At 39.6% G+C, this 21,083-nt stretch overlaps 1 protein-coding gene across 1 annotated transcript in view; it reads right to left on the reverse strand.

Annotated features, from left to right (window-relative positions):
- The window catches only part of prkcab (protein kinase C, alpha, b), a 219,354-nt gene that overhangs the window by 37,718 nt on the left and 160,553 nt on the right, over positions 1-21,083 (reverse strand). Inside the window, exons 9-10 of the mRNA XM_067382826.1 lie at positions 11,051-11,191; positions 563-736 (exon numbers count right to left, since the gene is read on the reverse strand). Coding sequence (XP_067238927.1) covers positions 563-736; positions 11,051-11,191 — 315 coding nt within the window. The remainder of the gene's footprint in view (positions 1-562; positions 737-11,050; positions 11,192-21,083) is intronic.

Below are 21,083 nucleotides of genomic sequence, written 5' to 3' on the forward strand. Positions count from 1 at the left end.
TCGGACTAAATCTAAAATATCTTAAACTGTGTTCCAAAGATGAACTGAGATCTTACGGGTGTGGAACGACATGAGGGTGAGTCATTAATGACATAATTTTCATTTTTGGGTGAACTAACCCTTTAATTTAGTTTAGTTTGTTAAATGCTTTAAAATATGCATCTTATTTTTTGTTACCTACTTAAACAGCAGAAAATGAATAAAATCCACAATAATTTCTGCAGTCAGTAAGGCCTTGTTTACACTAGTGTGTTTTTGTTTTAAAACGGCGTTTTAAAACTAAAAACTAAACTTTTTTAAAACTTTTCAAACCAAAAATATATTTTTCATTACTATTAAATCAGTTTGAATAAAAACAACTATAATTAAAAAAAAAATCAAATTTAGACAGTTCAATATATTTCGTCACTATGAATTGTCATTGCATGGAAAAGATGTGCATAAGGATTTTACAAAATAACAGAACAGAAGACAGAAAGTCATAGATTTTCAGAATGAGCTAATACAAATACAGAGATGCCTCAAAAGACACACGGTAGATTTAAAGAGATGCATTTCTCACCACAGTCTGGAAGCAGGAGTGCAGCTGGGTGAGGAAAGGTGGCTTTTCTCTCTGGGCCAGCACTCTTTTCTCCACCATTGTGCACTCCACATCATCATCCTGGATCACCACATCCTTCTTCAGGATTTTAATGGCATACAGCTCCTCAGTGGACTTCATCTCTGCTAACATCACCTTTGTTGAAAACACACACGTTGAGTGGAAACTTTGTTAGTTATTCAGTCATTTGTCATATGACTCTTGGTCATATTTACTGTTGCTATTTTGCAAGCGAAATTATGTCATTCCAATTTGAATCCACATCTTCGGGAGTTTCGCATGAGGGTAAAAAAAGTTCCCAAACAGATTTTACTTATTTTCAAGTTGGTCACATGAAGTCGACACACTGACCAACAGAAATCTGCTTGGTTTATGCATTTCTACACTAATACTGAGAAACAAAGTCTTTCTGAGGAAGAAGTATTAGCTGGATTTTGCTAGGTTTATCTTTGAAAGACGTTCACACAGTTTTTGAGGCACTTAATAAAAAGTTCAAATATCCTTGATCACACATGTATATTTGTTTGTTCCCTTTCGTGGGAACTGTCGACGCTGCGTGGTAACGCATTGGGAACCTTCTGCGTGATGTCGTCACTGAAGCACTCATGTATCTAGCCAATCGCGAAGCGAGACGTCAGAGACGGGTGACGTCACGGACCAGGAAACTATAAAGCACACTCGGATGCAGAGCACGCCAGCTTCTGTGTCTTCAGCAAGCGCTCTATGTTATCTTGTGTGTCTTATTTGGTGTTGTTTGTCCTGCTTATTTTTGGAAAACATTATCTCTTCGTCTGAGGACAAGAGTGTTATTGTGCACCACACATATATATATATATATATATAGTGAATAAAGACACGAGTGAAATGGCGGAAGGCAGACAATTTAAAAAGTGTGTTCACCCATGCACACGGTTTATTCCAGATGGGGACACTCATGAGATGTGTGTTGTCTGCCTGGGGGTTGAGCATGCACAGGCAGCTCTCGAGGGGGCTGTCTGTGTTCATTGTGAGAAGCTCACCCTCAGAGTTTTAAGATCACGCCGGGCACTCTTTCACGATAAAGAGAGTGCTCCGGTCGGCGTTCCCCGCGGATCGGGTCCCGCTGTTGCTGAGGCGCAGCGGCGGCTTCATTCGTGGGGTTCGCAAATGGAGCTGGCAGAGGGGTTGAGACGGGCCCAGCCTTATCTCGCCCTTTACCTGCCAGCCCCAGTGCCTCTTCTCAGGCGGCGGAAGCACGCGCTGCGGTTTCTTCCCCCCAGAGAGGCACCTGCGCTTCATCTCTCTTCCTCTGAGGAGGTTGATGTGATGAGCGTGGGGGAAGAGGAACCGCCATCCTCTTCCCCAGCACATGAGGAGCTCCTGGAGGTAGTGACCAGGGCTGTTGCCAAATTAAAAATTGACTGGCCAGCAGAGCGGGCAGATACTAGACCAAAGAGTAAGCTGGATGAGCGCTTTCTGCCCGCTCGGTCACTACCCCAGCGTCGGGGTTTGCCCTTCTTTCCGGACCTCCACACCGAGGTCTCGAGGTCTTGGAAGAAGCCGGCATCATATCGTGTCTTCAGCCCCCAGACCTCAATGTATAGTAACATCGTGGGGCTGAAGCAGCAAGGCTATGCGGCGATGCCTCGGGTGGAAGAGACGCTTGCGGGCTATCTCTCCCCCGAGTCTGCATCGTCGCTGAAAACCCCGACGTTGCCCACCAAGCCATTAAAAACTACATCAGGCTTGGTGGGCAAGGCTTATGCGGCAGCAGGTCAGGCAGCGGCATGTCTACATACCATGTCGCTCCTACAGGCATATCAAGCCGACCTGCTGGGGGAAGTGGAGAATCGCGGGGAGGCCACGTATGAGTGCATCCAGGAAATCAGGATGGCAACTGACCTGGCTCTCCGTGCCACCAAAGAGACGGCAAAAGAAATCGGCCGCTCTATGGCAGCATTGGTGGCTACGGAGAGGCACTTGTGGCTGAACCTCTCGGACATAAGGGAGCGTGACAAAGCCTCCCTTATGGACGCGCCGCTGTCTCCTGCGGGCCTCTTCGGCGACGCCGTTACAACAGTCGTCGAGAGGTTCCAGGAGGCTAAGAAACAATCTGCGGCGTTCCAGAGGTTCATCCCCCGCAAACCAAGAATCCCTCCCCCCGAGGCTGATGAGCGGGATCAGCCTCGGCCGTCAACGAGCTCCTCAGCGCACCACAGAGCGCAACAAAAAGATTAGCGTGGCCGCCCGTGCTCCCCCGCAGAGAGCTTGGGGATCGGGTCGGCCCGCTCAGCCGAAGCCTTCTAGGGGCAGAACGGACCTGCGCGCCGTTATCCTGGCCCGGAAGGCTTCGAAGCGGTCCTGATGTCTGTGGGTCAGGAACCGATGAGGGCGGCCCCTCCGAAGGGAGCCGGCGAAAAATACATCTAAAAGCCGCTTCCCTTCGGCGCCCTCAGGGGATCGTTATGCCAACCCTGCCACCCAGGGTGCGTCAGGGCGCAGCGGTCTCCACCGACCCTCCGAGGAGGGCCGGCCACTTGATTCGATTGTTCTCTGCCGGTGCGCCGCTTCAGAGCGTCGAATCAGGTGCTCAAAAAACACCAGAGGCCAGTCTCGAGAGACTGGTTCCCTTAGTAAATTTTCTGGTAGAATGGAAACTTCTTCCGAATATATCAAAATGGGTGCTGCTCACTATAAAAGAGGGTTACAAGATCCAGTTCGGGTCTCGCCCGCCCAGATTCAACGGGGTTCTTCCCACAGTGGTAACCCCCGAGCAGTCTCTGGTTATGGAACAAGAAGTTGCGACACTTTTGCGAAAAGGAGCTATAGAAAGGGTTCCTCCTCCCAGCAACCAGTCAGGGTTCTACAGCCGTTACTTCATTGTTCCAAAGAAGGATGGAGGTCTACGACCTATTATAGATTTACGTGTGCTAAATCGCTCAATACAAAAGCTCAAGTTCAAGATGCTGACACTCAAACAGATTATACCACAGATCAGGTCCGAGGACTGGTTTGTGGCAATAGACCTGAAAGATGCTTACTTTCATGTGTCCATCCATCCTTCTCACAGGAAGTTCCTCAGGTTTGCTTTCGGGGGCGAAGCTTACCAGTACAGGGTTCTTCCGTTCGGCCTATCATTATCACCCCGCACATTCACGAAATGCGTGGACGCAGCTCTGGCTCCGCTGAGGATCCAGGGCATTCGCATACTGAATTATATCGACGATTGGTTGATTCTAGCTCAGTCAGAGCAACTAGCAGTTCAGCATCGAGATGCTGTTCTGTCCCATATGAAGAGGCTTGGGCTGAGGCTCAATGCCAAAAAGAGTGTGCTAGTTCCAGCTCAATCCACCAACTATCTGGGTGTAGTGTGGGACTCCACCACGATGCGGGCATATTTGTCTCCCGCTCGGGTGAGTGCCATTCTTATGGCTATGAAAGGGGTGAAGTTAGGCCAGTCACTCACTGTAAAACAGTTCCAGAAACTGCTGGGTCTGATGGCAGCTGCGTCCAACGTGATACCTTTTGGCCTTCTGCACATGAGGCCCCTACAGTGGTGGCTCAGGACCAGGGGTTCTCCCCGAGGGGAAATCCCTTTCGCATGATCAAAGTCTCAAAACGATGTCTTCGTTCTCTGACCATGTGGAAAGACCCCCGGTTCCTGTCCCAGGGACCCGTGTTGGGGGCCACTACTCGTCGAGTAATGCTTACGACGGACGCCTCCCTCACGGGCTGGGGAGCGATCATGAGTGGTCGCTCAGCTCAGGGTCTTTGGGAAGACCATCAGCTCTCTTGGCACATAAATCGGCTAGAGATGATGGCAGTGTTCCTAGCTCTGAAACACTTTCTCCCAGACCTGAGAGGTTACCATGTGTTGGTTCGTACGGACAACACTGCAGTGGTTGCATATATAAATCATCAGGGGGGTCTGCGGTCTCGCCGACTATATTACTTGGCCCGTCAGATCCTCCTGTGGTCCCAAGGGAAGCTGCTCTCGCTGAGGGCAGCTTACATCCCGGGACATCAAAATGTGGGAGCAGATGCCCTGTCGAGGCAGGGGCCAAGGCCCGGGGAGTGGAAACTCCACCCAGAAGTGGTGAGTCTCCTATGGAAAAATTTCGGTCGAGCGGAAGTCGACCTGTTCGCCTCGGGAGAGTCAACCCAGTGTCCGCTCTGGTACTCCCTAACACATCCAGCACCTCTGGGTCTGGATGCTATGGTACAGACGTGGCCGAGGCTGCGCCTGTACGCATTTCCCCCGATCGCCCTGCTCCCGGGAGTTCTGGAAAAAGTACGCCGAGAAGGGGCCAATCTAATACTGGTAGCCCCATTCTGGCCAACCAGGATATGGTTCTCAGACCTAGTGTCGTTACTCAACGGCTCCCCAATGGAGCTTCCTCTCAGACAGGACCTCCTGTCTCAAGCGGGCGGCATGATTATACATCCCCGCCCAGAACGACTGAAACTATGGGCCTGGCCTCTGAGGGGGCCAGACTCATAAATGCTGGTCTCCCAACCGAGGTTGTGGAGACCATTCTTAACTCCAGAGCTCCCGCCACGAGGAAGTTGTATGCCTACAAATGGAATTTGTTTTCTACCTGGTGCAGACACAATAATACGGACCCTGTCCTTTCTTCTGTTAGCTTTGTGCTAAAATTCCTCCAGAAAAAATTCTCGGAGGGCCTATCTCACTCAACCTTAAAGGTTTATGTTGCAGCAATTTCAGCATATCATGCTCCTCTTGAGGGGAATATCTCGGTAGGTCGAGACCCCCTCGTCACACGCTTCCTCCGTGGCACACTGAGGTTGAGGCCTCCAGTGCGCACAAGGGTGCCAACCTGGGACTTGGCTGTGGTCTTACAAGGGTTAGCTGAGGCTCCCTTTGAACCATTAGAGGAGGTTCCTGAGAGGTTCCTCACTCTGAAAACGATTATTTTATTAGCTATCACTTCTCTGAAGCGGATAGGAGATTTACAAGCACTTTCTGTTGCTCCCTCTTTCCTTGAATTTGCTCCAGGAATGGTGAAAGCATTCCTGTATCCTAAACCGGGGTATGTCCCAAAGGTCCCTACCAATGTCCCAGGCCCCATTGTGCTTCAGTCTTTCTATCCTCCTCCATTTGAATCTGCGGATCAGGAAAAATTGAATCTGTTATGCCCAGTAAGGGCTTTGGATACTTATGTCCACAGAGCTGCCCTGTGGCGTAAGTCAGATCAGTTGTTTGTCTGTTATGGGTCCCCTAGAAAAGGGGGCCCAGCATCAAAACAGAGAATGAGCAAGTGGGTGGTCGAGGCCATCTCACTTGCATACGAAGCGGCCGGACAGCCCTCTCCCTTGAATGTTCGCGCCCATTCTACCAGGGGTATGGCGGCATCAAAAGCTCTGATGTCAGGAGTCTCCATGAGTGACATATGTGATGCAGCTGGATGGTCATGCCAGCACACATTTATTAAATATTATAACCTTGATGTTGGCTCCACTCCGGGGTCCTCTGTCCTGTCAAGATAACCTTGGCAAGTGCTTGAGCTACGGCTCCAGTTGGGATTGCGTTCCCAATGCGTTACCACGCAGCGTCGACAGTTCCCACGAAAGGGAACGTCTCAGGTTACAGATGTAACCCTGGTTCCCTGAGTAGGAACGAGACGCTGCGTCTCTTGCCGTACCCCTGCACACTTGCAAGTGCTTGCTTCAGACTTACTTAGAAGCTGGCGTGCTCTGCATCCGAGTGTGCTTTATAGTTTCCTGGTCCGTGACGTCACCCGTCTCTGACGTCTCGCTTCGCGATTGGCTAGATACATGAGTGCTTCAGTGACGACATCACGCAGAAGGTTCCCAATGCGTTACCACGCAGCGTCTCGTTCCCTACTCAGGGAACCAGGGTTACATCTGTAACCTGAGACGTTATGAGAGTTATGTTACACTTTCTGACAGATGGATATTCTGGCCAAAAAAATGAAGGGGCATAACTCGCAATGTCAGCACCCATAAAGTCAAAAGTACACTACCCTTGTGCGCGTTCTGCTCTGGTTCACGGACAGTCCATGTGATCACTCTCTCAGTGGAGTGTACTTTAAATGGTTTGTATGATCAACTGTGCGCTAGACAGAGCGGAATGCGAAAAATGTCGGACTTTCTTACTAAGCATTCTTGTTCTAAAAACTACTTTAGTTTATATTTTGCAATAATTCTGACTTTATAAGACGCAATTGAGACATTACATCTTATTTCTGACTTTATAACTCGCAATTGCGACTTTATATCTTGCAATTCTGACTTTAAATCTCGCAATTGCGACTTTATATCTTGCAATTCTGACTTTAAAACTCGCAATTGCGACTTTATATCTCGCAACTCTGACTTTGTAACTCAAAATTACGACTTTATATCTCGCAATTCTGACTTTATAACATGCAATTGCGACTTTATATCTCAATTCTGACTTTATATCTTATTTCTGACTTTATAACTCTCAATTGCGATTTTATATCTTATTTCTGACTTTATAACTCGCAATTGCGACTTTATATCTCGCAATTCTGACTTTGTAACTCTCAATTGTGACTTTATATCTTGCAATTCTGACTTTAAAACTCGCAATTGCGACTTTATATCTCAATTCTGACTTTATATCTTGCAATTCTGAGTTTAAAACTCAAAATTCTGACTTTATATCTCGCAATTCTGACTTTATAACACGCAATTGCGACTTTATATCTCAATTCTGACTTTATAACTCGCAATTTCGACTTTATATCTCGCAATTCTGACTTTAAAACTTGCAATTTCACCTTTATATCTCGCAATTCTGACTTTGTAACTCTCAATTGCGACTTTATATCTTGCAATCCTGACTTTAAAACTCGCAATTGCGACTTTATATCTTGCAATTCTGACGTTATAACTCGCAATTTCGACTTTATATCTCGCAATTCTGACTTTGTAACTCTCAATTGCGACTTTATATCTCGCAATTCTGACTTTAAAACTCGCAATTGCGACTTTATATCTCGCAACTCTGACTTTGTAACTCAAAATTACAACTTTATATCTCGCAATTCTGACTTTATAACATGCAATTGCGACTTTATATCTCAATTCTGACTTTATATCTTATTTCTGACTTTATAACTCTCAATTGCGACTTTATATCTTATTTCTGACTTTATAACTCGCAATTGCGACTTTATATCTTGCAATTCTGACTTTAAAACTCTCAATTGTGACTTTATATCTTGCAATTCTGACTTTAAAACTCGCAATTGCGACTTTATATCTCGCAATTCTGACTTTGTAACTCGCAATTGCGACTTTATATCTCAATTCTGACTTTATATCTTGCAATTCTGAGTTTAAAACTCAAAATTCTGACTTTATATCGCAATTCTGACTTTATATCTTATTTCTGACTTTATAACTCGCAATTGCGACTTTATATCTCAATTCTGACTTTATAACTCGCAATTGCGACTTTATATCTTATTTCTGACTTTATAACTCTCAATTGCAACTTTATATCTTATTTCTGACTTTATAACTCGCAATTGCGACTTTATATCTCGCAATTCTGACTTTGTAACTCTCAATTGCGACTTTATATCTTGCAATTCTGACTTTAAAACTCGCAATTGCGACTTTATATCCTGCAATTCTGACTTTATAACTTGCAATTGCGACTTTATATCTCAATTCTGACTTTATATCTTGCAATTCTGAGTTTAAAACTCAAAATTCTGACTTTATATCTCGCAATTCTGACTTTATAACACGCAATTGCGACTTTATATCTCAATTCTGACTTTATAACTCACAATTTCGACTTTATATCTCGCAATTCTGACTTTAAAACTTGCAATTGCGACTTTATATCTCAATTCTGACTTTATATCTTGCAATTCTGAGTTTAAAACTCAAAATTCTGACTTTATATCTCGCAATTCTGACTTTATAACACGCAATTGCGACTTTATATCTCAATTCTGACTTTATAACTCGCAATTTCGACTTTATATCTCGCAATTCTGACTTTATAACTCGCAATTTCGACTTTATATCTCGCAATTCTGACTTTGTAACTCTCAATTGCGACTTTATATCTCGCAATTCTGACTTTAAAACTCGCAATTGCGACTTTATATCTTGCAACTCTGATTTTAAAACTCAAAATTGCGACTTTATATCTCGCAATTCTGACTTTTTAACGAGCAATTGCAACTTTATATCTCAATTCTGACTTTATATCTTGCAATTCTGAGTTTAAAACTCAAAATTCTGACTTTATATCTCGCAATTCTGACTTTATAACACGCAATTGCGACTTTATATCTCAATTCTGACTTTATAACTCACAATTTCGACTTTATATCTCGCAATTCTGACTTTGTAACTCGCAATTGCGACTTTGTCTCGCAATTCTGACTTTGTAACTCAAAATTCTGACTTTATATCTCCTAATTCTGACTTTATAACACACAATTGCGACTTTATATCTCAATTCTGACTTTATATCTTATTTCTGACTTTATAACTCGCAATTGCGACTTTATATCTCAATTCTGACTTTATAACTCGCAATTGCGACTTTATATCTTATTTCTGACTTTATAACTCTCAATTGCAACTTTATATCTTATTTCTGACTTTATAACTCACAATTTCGACTTTATATCTCGCAATTCTGACTTTGTAACTCGCAATTGCGACTTTGTCTCGCAATTCTGACTTTGTAACTCAAAATTCTGACTTTATATCTCCTAATTCTGACTTTATAACACACAATTGCGACTTTATATCTCAATTCTGACTTTATATCTTATTTCTGACTTTATAACTCGCAATTGCGACTTTATATCTCAATTCTGACTTTATAACTCGCAATTGCGACTTTATATCTTATTTCTGACTTTATAACTCTCAATTGCAACTTTATATCTTATTTCTGACTTTATAACTCGCAATTGCGACTTTATATCTCGCAATTCTGACTTTGTAACTCTCAATTGCGACTTTATATCTTGCAATTCTGACTTTAAAACTCGCAATTGCGACTTTATATCCTGCAATTCTGACTTTATAACTTGCAATTGCGACTTTATATCTCAATTCTGACTTTATATCTTGCAATTCTGAGTTTAAAACTCAAAATTCTGACTTTATATCTCGCAATTGTGACTTTATAACACGCAATTGCGACTTTATATCTCAATTCTGACTTTATAACTCGCAATTTCGACTTTATATCTCGCAATTCTGACTTTAAAACTTGCAATTTCACCTTTATATCTCGCAATTCTGACTTTGTAACTCTCAATTGCGACTTTATATCTTGCAATTCTGACTTTAAAACTCGCAATTGCGACTTTATATCTTGCAATTCTGACTTTATAACTCGCAATTTCGACTTTATATCTCGCAATTCTGACTTTGTAACTCTCAATTGCGACTTTATATCTCGCAATTCTGACTTTAAAACTCGCAATTGTGACTTTATATCTTGCAACTCTGATTTTAAAACTCAAAATTGCGACGTTATATCTCGCAATTCTGACTTTATAACACGCAATTGCGACTTTATATCTCAATTCTGACTTTATAACTCACAATTTCGACTTTATATCTCGCAATTCTGACTTTGTAACTCTCAATTGCGACTTTATATCTCGCAATTCTGACTTTGTAACTCTCAATTGCGACTTTGTCTCGCAACTCTGACTTTGTAACTCAAAATTCTGACTTTATATCTCGCAATTCTGACTTTATAACACACAATTGCGACTTTATATCTCAATTCTGACTTTATATCTCAATTCTGACTTTATATCTTATTTCTGACTTTATAACTCGCAATTGCGACTTTATATCTCAATTCTGACTTTATAACACGCAATTGCGACTTTATATCTTATTTCTGACTTTATAACTCTCAATTGCAACTTTATATCTTATTTCTGACTTTATAACTCGCAATTGCGACTTTATATCTCGCAATTCTGACTTTGTAACTCTCAATTGCGACTTTATATCTTGCAATTCTGACTTTAAAACTCGCAATTGCGACTTTATATCTTGCAATTCTGACTTTGTAACTCTCAATTGCGACTTTATATCTCGCAACTCTGACTTTAAAACTCGCAATTGCGACTTTATATCTTGCAATTCTGACTTTTTAACAAGCAATTGCGACTTTATATCTCAATTCTGACTTTATATCTAGCAATTCTGACTTTATAACACGCAATTGCGACTTTATATCTCAATTCTGACTTTATATCTTATTTCTGACTTTATAACTCGCAATTGCAACTTTATATCTCGCAATTCTGAGAAAAAAAGTCCAAATTTTGAGATGTAAACTCAATTGCGAGAAAAAAAGTCGCAATTACATTTTCAGTGGCAGTTCCATAAAAACTTTTCTGTGTTTTGGGTTAATAATGAGTGCTTGTACATGTCAGGAACATTTGGGATGTGACTGACCTTCCCAAAACTGCCTTTGCCAAGAAGAGCCAGGAAATGAAAGTCATTGAGTCGAACTCTGTCCATGTTTCCGGATGGAAAACTGAAGCGTCGGTGATCAGTGGGAGTGATGACTTTCTTCCCAGGACCAAACTTGGCTTTCTACAAGAGTGATGGAGAGTGATCAAAAACCAAACACATCTGTCACTGACAATTCTGTTGCGTGCTCAACTAGACAATATGGCACTTCTCAGACACGTGCTGTAACATGGTCAGGCCTGTGTGAAAATGACAGGACATGCAGAATAAAGTGTGCTGGGCTTGAGAGACATCCAAAGCTGCTGGGGAGAGACAGGAACACACTGTGGAGATCTTCAGGCCTGAGCTGTACAGCCAATCTGACAAATCACAACTGCTGGAAATATCCAGTCTGTGATCCATACCCTTTTCAAAAACGGTTCTGTGTACTGTAAAGTGTATCATGGTGAACTTGAGCTTGCCTGACTCTATCTTGGTTGAATTAAAGGCCATTCACACTAACTGTGATTCAAAATGTCACCCAGTCCCTGGTAGTTGCAATGGCATTGCTAGTTGATTGCTGTGTCCAACTGGATCAGGTGGCGAATCACATGAGCTTCCACACATCATGATTTCACTGTATCAGACCACATAGCCTGTTCACTAGGGTTTAATCCATTGATTTTAATTGTGATGGTGTGCTACAAGGACGTAGAGGAAAAACATCTTTAACATATTTTTGTAACAACATATTTTTCTAGAACAGCAGGCCCAGTTGTTCCAAAATCCAATTCACTGTATTTACATTCTTGATTTCAAACAGACTTGGCTGCTCTATAGTAAACCTCTGCTCCGTTTTATTGCTCTGCCTATGGTTGCTGTCATTCCTGACACCTCAAATAGCTCAATGAAATTTATGAGACTGATTGCTCCAAATCGCTGTCAGTTTGAACACCCCTTTAGCATGCTAAAACCTGACTCAAATGAGAGGTCGAAACATGTACACATTTTCCTATAGCCTTTTCATCATGGCAAGTCTCCTGTGTTGACTGTCAGATGTTTAAGAAGGTCTGTTAACTGTAAGCATGAGGTGAACAGTATGGATGCTTTCACTGAAGCATGATGTTGCTCTGTATGTGGCATCCGTATCTAGTGGAGCTGAGTGAGACTCTTCATGGCTCAACAGTCGACAGTGATAATAAGGGGCCGTCACCCTCCTTCAAAACCTGCAATTATACCTCCAGCGTCTTTCACACACTCTCACTCTACACTGCACTTCTTTTTCTTTCTACTATAATTGTGGGTTTTTAGGTGTAAAAACCCACAGACAGCATCTAGAGCACTAATGCACATTTTTTTCCCCTATCTGCTAATTATAGCTCTCCACTGTGGTCAGTTGTGTTAAACTACACAACACTATTCCCAGTGTGCAAGGGTCAGTCTACAAAACGGGTGCCTTTTGTGTTCCTCATTAACATATGTCTAAACACTGAATTTAACAGAAAACAGTTGACACTTTTTTCTGTAATTATAGGTATTATTTTTTTTTCTCAAAGTTTGAGAATTTTTTTTTGTATCTTTTTTTTTTGTCTATTCTTTTTTTTTTCTTGTATACATTTAGCTTAAATTGGCACAATGACATTTATTAAAGGGTCAGTTCACCCAAAAATGAAGATTATGTAATTTATTACTCACCCTCAAGTCGTTCCACACCCGTAAGACGTTCGTTCATCTTTGTAACACAAATTAAGATATTTTTGATAAAATCTGATGGCTCAGTGAGGCCTGCATTCAGAGCAAGATAATTAACACTTTCAAACACCCAGAAAGCTACTAAAGACGCATTTAAAACAGTTCATGTGTCTACAGTGGTTCAACCTTAATGTTATGAAGCGACGAGAATACTTTTTGTGCGGCAAAAAACAAATAACGTGATGGGCGATTTCAAAACACTGCTTCATGAAGCTTTACAAATCTTTTGTTTCGAATCAGTGGTTCAGAGCACAAGTCAAACTGCCAAAGTCACGCCCCCCAGTGGCGAACCATTGAAATTTCAAAACACTTGTGACATAACGAAGCCTCGTTTACTAAAATCACATGACTTTCACGGTCCGAACCACTGATTAGAAACAAAAGATTTGTAAAGCTTCGAAGCTTCATAAAGCAGTGTTTTGAAATTGCCCATCACTAGATATTGTTGAATAAAGTCGTTATTTTGTTTTTTGGTGCACAAAAAGTATTCTCGTCGCTTCGTAATTTTAAGGCAGAACCACTGTAGTCACATTAACTGTTTTAAATACGTCTTTAGTAGCTTTCTTGGCATGTGAAAGTGTTAATTATCTTGCTGGCAATGCAGGCCTCACTGAGCCATCAGATTTGATCAAAAATATCTTAATTTGTGTTCCGAAGATGAACAAAGGTCTTACGTGGAACGAAATGAGGGTGAGTAATTTAATGAATTAATTTTGGCTGAACTAACCCTTTAACACTAAAACATTCTATGTGTCATCATAGAATGTTTAAAATCATAATGAAATTGACTTTAAATATCACCTTTAAGATAAGAGGTGTTCCGGTAAGAGGAACACCAGCACCCTCATTCAGACCTGTGTGTCCTCCGACTGAGACCATGACAGAGAAATTCCATAATCATAAGAATAATAAGAATAATCAAAGGTTTTAGGTGCCAATTTAATTTGAAGCTGCGGTCATAAATCCTTTCACGTTGTTAATGATTTCCCAGGATAGTTCGTGAAGTGTCATCTTAATGTCCATCCTAATGAAATAACTAACATGTAATATGCAGGTGTGCAGCATGGTTAATTTCCTGCACAATTATGAGATGATACACAAGATTGTGACTAATTTGCAGCTGCATTAATAAATGAATCAGTGCTGTGATGTATGATTTTTTTCTGAGTTTCTCACTCTGTTTTTCAATGAAACATCCCTAACGGATATAGCTGTTGTCAGCGTCTGCTTGCATCACATTCAAGGCAAAGATACTTGCACAGAACAGCCACTGGTTCTGGTACCAACACAAAGAGGTGGAATGCTGTTTTCAACTCTTTATGAGCAGCTATTATCGTCACACTCCAGTATTTGAATGCAGGCTCTAAGTATTGCTGCCTTCACGTGCTATCAGAAATCTGATAATTCCCACTTCTGAATTCTTGATTACGAGCTCATCGTATTCGAAATGGGAGGGCGTTCATGTGTAATTTTTACCTAGGAAACTCCTATTTACGATCATTCCGAGAACACGTGAAGGCAGCATATGTTGCTATTCTCATGTCACTGACTCCTTAGCATCAGTCTTTTTTGATGTATTCCTCATTTGTAAAACCGTCTGTTAAAAATACATCTGTTGGTGATAAACTTATGAAGAGAGCCATCGTGTGGTTGATTTACCAGGCTCACATATATAACATGACTAAATTCAAGGTTGGATTGCATGTATGACTGATAGTAATGCATCAGTGTAATCCAAATGGATGAAAATTTTATATTTAAATAAATAATCTTACATTTATGCCTAAATGGTTATTTGAGTGTACTTAATATAGAAATAAATTTTACTATATAATTACAAGCAACTAAATTGAACCTAAACCAAACCCTAAACCAAACCGACCCTAACCTATACATTAAGTAATATTACTCAGTACTTACTGTGTAAATACATTGTAACATGGACACCTTAAAATAAAGGGTACCACTTTTTTAGTGCTCTTGTTATACATCTTACATGTACTTACTATAGTAATAACACTAAATTATGCATAAAGTACAATTTTTGTCACTTCAATGTACTTTCATTAAAGCATACAGATACAATGTACTTCTGTTGTACGTACATGTTGATGTGTAAAACTACATTATCTCAGCGTTCATATTTGTGGCTACAAAGGTTAAGGTGAAGACTGGCTTGGGTAGGAATCAATAAACACATCCGATGTAAAAATATCCATACCACTTTAGTCACACCACTCTTTCTTGTGTTTCCTGTGTCTCTATTATACTATTATAATAGTATATGTAAATTACAATGGTATGCATATAATAGTATTGTACTATTTTCAATAGTATGTAGTAAAAATGTAATTACATATATAATTACAATTGTAATTACCATGTAATAACATGTATCTACACAAAACATACATTGCAATACATTTTTAAATTAAACACACAATAGTCAAAGACACCTGATATAAAGTGGGACCATATTTTGTACACATATAATGTACTTTCAGTATTCCTTGACCATACATATAACAAATAATGTCCAGACAATGAAGCAATAATGCATTATTACGAATATATTCTCACATGCATACATTTAAGGATTGAACATTAACATTTCATTAGCATGTTTCTCTTTGGGAAATATTAAACATTCAAACACAGAAGAGTTATCATGTGCTGCCCCCTACTGGAGATCTCATGTAAGTGAGCTCTACCCCTGCATGCAAACCCAAACACTAGTGCACTTCAGGACGTCAGCAGTGCAGTGAAACAAGAACAGTGTTAACAGACTATTTCAGAGAGTGACTGGAGCAGCGTTATTCTGTGGCGTGATCTAGTGTGACATTCGTTCAGGATGCACATGAAACATGCTCAGGAAACCTTCTATAATCTATAGAAGGCCAATGCAGATCACAAAAAGCCAAAAGATCAGTGCCTTTCCTTTAGCTCCTGTGCTCTGCCTATTTACTAACAACTGCAGTGCTGATGGATTGATAAATGGAATAAATAATGAGTGTGTGTCTGAATGTGAAGGGAGCATGATTATTTGATAGATCTAACTAATATTTGATCAATTTAGCTTTTTTCATGTGTAATATAATGTAAAATAACTTGTTAAATAGAATCCAATTGGCATTCATCACTGTTATACAATGCCATATAATGAGTATATAATAGGTTATAGTAGAGTTTATATAATACAGGGTTCCCACTCTTTCATGAACACCAGATTCAAGGACTTTCAAGGACTTTTTCAAGCACCGTTTATTTTACATCAAGCACCTATCAAATTCACATTACATATGGAGCGTCATGAAAGACCTCTGACAGTACTTAACATTTTAATCATCCTATTGCATTTGCATCCATTTTAACCCGGAAGAGGAACAGAATCATTTGTACACTAATTTTGGAAATATATTAAAACTGTTTGCAGATTTCTTATCCCTAATGTTAACAATTATTCCATACTAGTTTTGGTTTTCATTTTTTAAGAATCATTACTTGAGTAAAAAAAATTATAATATAGAGAGAATATTATAAAAATACATTTTGCAATTGAGTGAAGAAAAAAAAAAAAAGGATTATATGGATCGTAATTGTGGCTTAAAGTCAGAATATATACAATATATTATAGTTCAGGAGTTCACATATCCATATAATTAAATTCAGTAAAGTTATGCGTATTTGGTGTGCTGTCGGGGGAGAGGGCTCCAAGCTCGAAATTGTGGCCCAAACCCAGAGTACTCCCCCAGGTGTGGTAAAAGTAGATAGAACTAGAAGTGAGGAGATGGAGTGGAGGAGGGATACTGATAAATTGCAGGTGGATGCTGCACATTGGTGGTGGTTGAGGAGATTCCCCCTACTAGGCGCTTTGAGTACCCAGAAAAGCGTTATATAAATGTAAAAAAATGATAAACTCTCAGATGAACAGAGGTTAATCTGATGAATTTATACCTCTTGACAATGGTTGAGTTAACTGAATGCTTTCCACCTGTGCTAATTAGGTTATCTGAACTTGCTCCTCCCGAACTTTGTTAATAAAACATCACATATAAGCTTGCAATACTGAGAAAATAAAGTCAGAATTGAGAGATATAAATGAGCACTTCTGAGAAAAAAAAAAAAAAAAAAAATCAGAATTGCAATTTATAGGCTATATCACAATTCTTATGAGTTTCTTGTTAAAGCTACTTTATTTAAAAAAAAAAAAAGGAAATTCTGTCATTATTTACTCACTGTAGAAGTTGTTTAAAACCCGAATACATTTCTTCTGTTGAACATACAAGTTTTTTGTTTTTTTTGTTTTTTTAGAAAGTGGGTAACCAAACAGCTGGTCCCCAGTGAGTTCCATAGTAGGAAAGAAAATACTATGGATGTCAGTGGGTACTAGCAAATGTTTGGTTACCCACGTTCTTCAAAATATGTTCTTTTGTGTTCAGCACAAGACAAATTAATACAGGTTTGGATCAAATTATTAGAGTGACAGAATTTTCATTTTTGGTTGAACTATCCCTTTAAAGACAAGTCACAGCATTTTTTGTCTGTCCCTTTAAGGCTCTTGCGTGCATTTAATATATTGACACGGATTTGATTTTCTCTCAGCTGTTAAACTTTACACTTAACCGATGACAGTATTAGCAGAATAAGATACGAATGATAACTTTGTCCAGCAAATGCAGTGTTTGACAGGCTTTTGGAGTGTGTTAAATTTGAAATAAATTTATTTCAAATTTAATTCAAGCACTTTCAAGGACCAATATTTGGTTTCAAGTACTTTCCAGGCCTTGAATTCATGTGTCTGAAATCCAAGTACTTTTAAGGCGCGTGGGAACCCTGATAATAAAATTAATGAAAAAACTGCTGATCATTACCATTCTATCACACCTTTTTCACTGATTAGAGGTCAGATATCAGGGGATGTTCATTTGAACAAAGTAAGAAAGCAAGAGTAAATGAAAGTAAATAGAAACCTGAAAGAAGTTGGATTGCATCTTTGTTAGTAAATCTGATTACTTTGTTGCAGCCTGAGCCACACAAATAATCAGAGAGTGAATTGTAATATTCTATGACGAACAGATAGAGACAGATGAGAGGCAAGCAGGCCAGAGAGAGGAGGCTACCTTCAGCAGGTGGATATTGAACTGACAGGCCTATAAGAGGGAAGAAACTGGGATGTTAGTCGGCTAACTGAGGACTGAGAAGACAGAGCAGCTCTTTTCTCTTCAGACTGCTGTAGACGAGGAAAGGCAGGAGACAAACGTCACTAAACAGGGAGAGAGGATCAGTCAAACCAACGCACAGTCACAAACAAATCCCTTACTCTCAGACAAATGACACAAGCATTAACAAAATGGCATGCAGAAAGAATTTGTTTGATGTTTTTTCAAGATTTCTGCTCACTGTTGCTAAAGCAGTATTTAAAAAAAAAGGGTGGGTGATATTTTATTCGCATTTCATATCTAGGGCCTACTACAGCAATTTTGTGAAATACATATTTGTTTTCCCATAATGCATCAGTAAGAGGAGACAGTTCAAAGATGGGTACTTGGATGCTTGTCACTTCATTTTTTTCAATTTAGTCTTGCATATATAAAGTGTAAAGCCTCACTGCAAATCATTTCAACTATTTTGTTTGCTGTAGATCCATTGCAAGTTTGCTGTAAATAAAGTTTTTGCATAGGTAGTCCAAAGAAAGAAAGAAAGAAAGAAACTTAATGATAGTTTTAGCCCTGATAGTTTTGATGTTTATATTCTACTGTAAGATGCAATATGTTTTAGTCAGTTCGTTTGGCCGATTAGCGCATTGTACCTGAATGGTTATATTCAGGTTATAAACCAGGTTAGAGTTATATATTTTATGTTATTAAGTGAATTATTTCATGTAGTTCATGGAATAGCAGCTTGTAAATGAAGTCTAAAGCTTTATTTTTATATGCACACTGTAAAAAAATATATGTGATTTTAACAGTAAAATATTGTAAAAATGCTACGGGGAACAAAATGTAAATAGGTTAACAGTAAGTTCCCGTACTATATCCAGGGAAAAACTGTAAAAGCTCTTACCAGAAATTTTCACAGTAAAATGCTGTAAATTGTACAATTTTTAGAAGTAAATAAGAACAAATCAATGTTTAATCAGTCAAAAACTGTAAACTGATATTCCCACAGTTCCCTGTGTGACACTCCACATTTGAAAGTATTTTGTTTAAATAATCATGTTTCTTAATAGTTTTTGTTGTCAGTTATGTACATTAGGGTTTTATTTTACATCTTCTATTGTTTAATGAATGTTTATTGCATTATGTAAGTGTTGTGGGTTACCATGGTGGTGTTTTGCATTTGCGTGAATGACTCTTTGCATCTTCTGTATATACTTCAGCTCGTGGAAAAGCTACTTGTGATGAACTCTGATTCTTCATGTGGCTTTCTCTTTTACCACCTGCATTATAATCTGGTTGTTAGTATATATTAAAAGTACAAAACAAATTTTAGTAGTAGTGTGCATTGTTGAATTTACTGGTTTACATTAATTTTATACTGTATTTACAGTTTGTTCTTTAAATGTGTGCCAAAATTATTTTGTAAAAACTGTGGAATTATTTTTTTTACAGTGCAGTGGTCCTAAAAGTATTTTGACACTTAAGCCACATTTAATAATGCATGAATTTCACCGCTTTAGATAATAATATTACTATGAATGGGAGAAAGTGCAACACGCAATATGGTGGAATAAGTCCCGCCTTCTACATAAAAGAGCCAATCACTGATTGATAAAGCCATCGTATCTCTGCAGCTGCCTTAGAAGCTCTGCATATGCGCATGGTAGGGTTGCCTCGATACCACAATTTTGGCTTCGGTACGATACCACAATCTAATACCGAAGTATCAATATTAAAACGATATCATACAGGGTCTGAATTTCAGCGCGGGATAGCGAGTACTGCACATGATTTTACCCATTACTCATTCCTGCAGGTTTCATGTTCATTATGCAAGATATTACCACAAACATTTATTAGTAAATTAATCAACAGATATTATCACATCAAATCAGTAATTTGAAAACTTTTTGTGAGAAATAATTTTACAGACACCCAAGAGAATCAGCATGCCATGTCTCCCCTATATCTCTCAAAATGAGCAAATGGCTTCTGGCATCAAGACATCATATCTGCACGTTGCAATACAACACTCTCGCTTGTGTTTTGGGACTGCTGACGAAAATCTTTTTTAAGCCCTGCCAATTTAAACATGCAAGCGATTTTATATAATTCAGTAGCGCTCTTTGTGCTCGTTCCCTCAGCACGCACACATAAAGCCGCCTCTCAAAGAGTGCACGCTTTCCACAGTGAGCTCTTTTTCACAGCTTTTTGCACTTAAATGGTCAAATTCACACAAAATTATGTCAAAATGTCTTTCTTGGTGAGTATTCAGGTAAACACAGTCAGTTATTTCTTAAGTGAATGTAAACAGCTGAGAAAGAAAATGCATGAACTGGAGCTTTCGCATTATTCAAAAGATACGCTCTTATGTACATGCGTTGATCAGTGTTAAAAGTAAATAAAAGTCTCAATTAGATTGTTTAAATTATGCACTCACCTGTCGAACTCTTTGTACAAGTCAGGATGGGCAACTGCTTGGCAAGTTACTGAGGCAACGTGGTTTATAGCAACATTTTGTTCCTCTATGTTGTCACATTTGTCGGTTTCGCGTCAGTTTAGGTAGCACAATGCCACATAGCGGTGAACTTCGGAACAGCACCGTGTCAAGTAATGAATGGGCAAAATCATGATATCGTACCATTTTAAATAAAGAAATATACTGATATTTTCTCAGGACTGGTATACCACACAACCCTAGTGGATTGGCTGTGTTTTTTGTCATGATTTGAGCATTTAGAAACAAAATATATAAGATGTTTGTTGTCAGATTTCATTGGTGATTTCAATCATGAAATTTAATTGTAAGTTTAGTGAACAGGTTTGGAGAATTTGATTTGGTTTCCCCCAAAAGGGACTTTGGTGTGGCTGAAGTTTCCGAATACTTTTTGGGGCCACTGTATCTAAGTACATTCTGTGGCCTGTCTTGAAATAGAAAACTGAGAGAATCGTGATTCATCAACACTGTCAAAACCATGACGACTTCACATGCCAGGCCTGGTTTCCAAGGTAACAGTAGTGCACTTGCAGTGGGGCTGTTACCCCTGATACCCAGAGAGAGAAAGGTGAAGACACACAAAGACTGTTCAAGGTGAAAAACGAAACAAAAAGTTTCCAGAAAGAGA

This window comes from Chanodichthys erythropterus, chromosome 3 (assembly GCF_024489055.1).
Source record: "Chanodichthys erythropterus isolate Z2021 chromosome 3, ASM2448905v1, whole genome shotgun sequence".
NCBI classification, from domain to species: Eukaryota; Metazoa; Chordata; class Actinopteri; order Cypriniformes; family Xenocyprididae; genus Chanodichthys; species Chanodichthys erythropterus.